General features: G+C 40.7%; 1 protein-coding gene across 2 annotated transcripts; it reads left to right on the forward strand.

Annotated features, from left to right (window-relative positions):
- The first annotated feature begins 1,384 nt into the window (after nt 1–1,384).
- Nucleotides 1,385–3,142, forward strand: LOC147155594 (beta-1,4-galactosyltransferase 1-like). 2 transcript variants are annotated; one of them, XM_086066111.1, is made up of 3 exons: nt 1,385–1,652; nt 1,725–1,846; nt 2,013–3,142. In XM_086066111.1, the coding sequence occupies exons 1-3, from the start codon at nt 1,412–1,414 to the stop codon at nt 2,688–2,690; spliced, it is 1,041 nt and encodes a 346-aa protein (XP_085922237.1). In that variant the 5' UTR covers nt 1,385–1,411; the 3' UTR covers nt 2,691–3,142. The 2 variants fall into 2 exon arrangements, with proteins under 2 accessions (XP_085922237.1, XP_085922236.1); XM_086066110.1 differs by having other exon boundaries at nt 1,385–1,846.
- The last annotated feature ends 1,130 nt before the right edge of the window (nt 3,143–4,272 follow it).

Below are 4,272 nucleotides of genomic sequence, written 5' to 3' on the forward strand. Positions count from 1 at the left end.
ACACCTTGCTTTAAACTTAAGCTTAAAACTTGTACTTACTTTTAATTATAATCTTTGTATTTTAATATTGTAGAATGTAAACTCTCTTCCACTGGTAAAGCTCTGTCATTTGTCCCCAAAATTCTCTGTAGAAATATGCCTAAAAAGTCAAGTGTAAAACATTTGACAAAATAATAATTATATTAATTATCATTCATAAAGGCACTTTGAACATGTAGCCTGACCATGCGTAGTTAATGTTACACGTAGCTTTTAAAAGGTTGATTTCTTAATTGTTCTAAGTGGGTAGTGACTTAATGTCACCACTAGTCAGCAGTATTGCTCTATGATACCCTGTTTGCTCTCCATTTCACGTCTGTCCGGGCTCAGCCTTACTTTATTACACTTCTCTTCTCTATTCTCGTTATAGTACGGAAGTTAGTTTAAAGGTTATACAGTACATTCATAAAAAATAAAAATAAAAAGAACAGTGAAAGTATTTTTTATAGCGATCCTTTGAAACGGGAATGAATTAAGAATGAAATCATCCATCTATCCATCCATCCATTTTCCGAACCGCTTATCCTAACTTTACATGAATTCCTCAGCAAATATGTATTTATTTATTTAGTAAACGAGCACCACAGGACACATTTTGATAGAAGTCCAGTGTAATTACCTTCATCTTTAAGACTATGGAGACTGTTTTGGTCACCAAAAAAAAGCTAGTATGAACTAGACTAGTTCGTCATGAAAATGCTCATGTTGTCGACCAACCTACCTTAGCATACAGTTCAGTGTTACACCACTCCTTTACAAACCATGAGCTTTCTAAAACAAACTAGAACATTTCTTAAGGGCTTGTGTCTTGTTCGGCCAACTCAGGTGTCTATTTGTTTTCATTCTTTCCCACACATGCTTGTAAGGCTTCACTGCACATAAGAACAAACTGCCTCTCCTTTAGTTTTATGTGCATAAGCAAGTCTGCAGAATAGAATAAAATAAAATCTAGTTCCTGTAGCCTGTACTTGACAAGAAGATATTATATGCACTTTTACAGCTGTACGACCAGAGAAAAGCGTTTTTACAAAACATCAGGACATTTCAAATCGTCCACATTACCTGTAGGCTAGAGTTTTCAGTTTTGGGGTACTATTAATATGATGTCGTAGTCAACATTAAATATTAACATTTTTGTTTCATGGAAGTTAACAGCAATCTCAAACACACATTTCAGTGATATTATAGCAGGCAAGTGTTATTGTAGGCCTACTATTTAATTCTACACTAGTGAGTGAGATCTGACAAAAGGCTGATAACTGTCAAAAGGTCCAATCAGATAAGGGCGATGAACAAGGAAGCAACTAAAAGAAAACCTGTCTGACGGCTTCTTTTACACCACCTTTGCCTTGCAAAGAAGCATGCAGCCACTATGCAGCCTCTCTCTCTATGTATAGGAAGATTTTTCAGAATGATATCACAGACACTGAAAAATGCATTTTGCTTGTTACTGATCTCCTCTGTGATCATTGTGGCGTGCTTACTCGTGTTCTTCAGCAAGCCTAGCAGTTTGATTTTTTTTACCAAGTCAGATGGCTCAGTTTACAGGAGCACAGAAGCCCCCCCGCAGGAGCTGCATGAAACTGTACCAACAGCGAGAAACTTCAGCCAAGGCAATAACTTGACCTCGAATGCCGTGAACAAGATTTTAGGGGTCTGTCCTGACACACCTCCGGATCTTGTAGGTCCTCTGCGTGTGGAGTTTGATCATAGACTTTCCCTGGACAAGATCATGACGAAGGTCAGCGCTCCTTCTCTGTTGATAAGGGGACGATACAAGCCTCCCAATTGTATTGCCCAGTACAAGGTAAGGCCAATGAAAAAAAAAGTGGAAAAAACTTCTTCTTTTTTTTAATTAAAGACATTTCTTTTTTGGACACTTATGGCGACATGGTTAGTTATTTAAATATTCCGATTATTGTACATGATTTTCATCCATAAAATATTACAGATCACATCCCAAATGCTTACAGGTGGCGATAATCATCCCTTTCCGCAACCGACATGAGCACCTGAAACACTGGCTTTATTACCTGCATCCCATTCTGATGCGGCAACAATTGGACTACGGGGTGTATGTCATCAACCAAGCTGGGGAGGGAGTGTTTAACAGGGCCAAGCTGCTGAATGTGGGCTTTGTGGAGGCCCTAAAGGATTACGACTATGATTGTTTTGTCTTCTCTGATGTAGACCTGGTGCCTATGGATGACCGCAACCTGTACAGGTGTTTTGACAATCCCAGGCACTTGGCTGTGGCTATGGATAAATTCCAGTTCAGTTTACCCTACAATTCTTATTTTGGAGGCGTCTGCTCATTATCCAAGGAGCAATACCTGAGGATTAATGGCTTCCCAAACACTTTCTGGGGCTGGGGCGGCGAGGATGATGATATATATAACCGAATCATCTTACGAGGGATGTCCATTTCTCGGCCAAACATGCTGATTGGAAAGTACAAGATGATTAAACATAATAGGGACCTGCACAATGAGGTCAATCCAGTGAATCCTGACAAAGTGGGAAAAACCCAAAAGACAATTAATCAAGATGGTTTCAGCTCGCTTCATTACAAAGTCAGTACTGTTGAAAGACATCCATCTTATATTTTTATTAGTGTTGATATTGAAGCTCCATCATCTATACGAGGATGAAACTTTTAGATCTGTCTGTGTGTCTTTTTATGTTCACACTACAGAAATTACTTTTAATTCTGTCAGTCAAAAATATCTTGTTAGCTCAAACAAAACCTCCTATACACCTGTGTATGTTAGTCCAGGAGAAACCAAGCCATAATAGTGTACATGCAAACTATATTTTAAAATTACAATTGAAAGTGAGCCACAAGAGAGGGAGAGTCAGCAAACCAACAAAAATGCTCACATTTAAATTATTTCATTGTTTCTGCACACATCAAACTTGACTTGTGTGTATCTCCACAAATGGAAAGTAGGCTCTTGTCTGGTAAGTTCTGGAATAATAGTGGCGGAAAAATAAATACTTGACTCGGTTGTCACATTTCAAAAGGTGTCAACACAAACATGTACCTGTCCCTTCTGGCCCTCTTGGTGTATTTTTGCTCTAGTAAATGGAGAATGAACACAAACTGGTTTGGAGGAGTGATGGCTTTTTTTTTTTTTTAGTTCATGGCATTGTTCATGCGCCCTTGTCTAAACTCTGTATTGTGACTGATTCACATTGTGTTTGTGGAATAGGAGTTAAGCAGCAAATTCCAGCCTTTTGTATCCATCTGAGGGGGCGGCCATTTTGCCACTTGCTGCAGACTAAAAATGTAATCACAGTTTTAGTCGGGTGTTTTTTGCTGTTTAGTTTTTGCTCCACAAACGCAATATTAATCAAAATGCCATGTTTACACTAGTGGTGGTGCATAGAACCTATTTTAAAGAAAATTTTGAGATTTACTTTTTGTGTTGGTTTTTTTCTTCATGTTTATATGTTCAATAAAACCAAACAAACAAACAAACTCTGATAATAAAAGACACCAGCAAATTGGGGGACCGTATTATAAACAAGTACAGAGAAATAACAGCTCATTTTAGGGTGGCTAGTTGGCTTTGTCGCCGACGCTCACTGGGCCTGCCTGCTGGCTCCACCACCGCCGCTGCTCGCCGAGCCTGCCTGCTGTATTCATCGCCGCCGCTCGCCGGGCCTGCTTGCTGGCCTCATTGCTACCGCCTGTCGGGCTTGCTTGCTGGCTCCATCGCTGCTACCAGGCCTGCTCGCTGGCTTCGTCGCCGACGCTTGCCGGGCTTGCCTGCTGGCCTCATCACCGTCGCCTGCCGGGCCTGTTCACTGGCACCACCGCCGCCGCTCGTCGGGCCTGCTAGTTGACTTTGTCGCCGCTGCTTGCCAGGCTTGCTTGCTGGCTCCATCGCTGCTGCCTGTTTGCACGCCGGTGTCATTGCGGGACTCAGCGACAAACAACTGGGGCCACAGTTGTGAAAGGTATGCTTTCAAGATGCCGCCACAAAAGGCTGATCAGAAATCAAACGAGGAGTTTGTCTCCATGACGCAAGTAAATGAACTAATGCAGCAGCAAAAAGACATGTTCATAGCATTACTACAACAACAACAGGACAATTTTAAAAGTTTTGTATCGATAATTGTGGGTTCAATAAACAACAGATTAGATGCATTCTCACAGGAGATACAGGAGGTACAGATAAGCTTACAATACACTCAAGAAGTGGACGATTTAAAAATGGACAAGGATAA

This window comes from Leptonotus elevatus, chromosome 21 (assembly GCF_054856555.1).
Source record: "Leptonotus elevatus isolate MCC_2025b chromosome 21, RoL_Lele_1.0, whole genome shotgun sequence".
In the NCBI taxonomy this organism is placed as follows: Eukaryota; Metazoa; Chordata; class Actinopteri; order Syngnathiformes; family Syngnathidae; genus Leptonotus; species Leptonotus elevatus.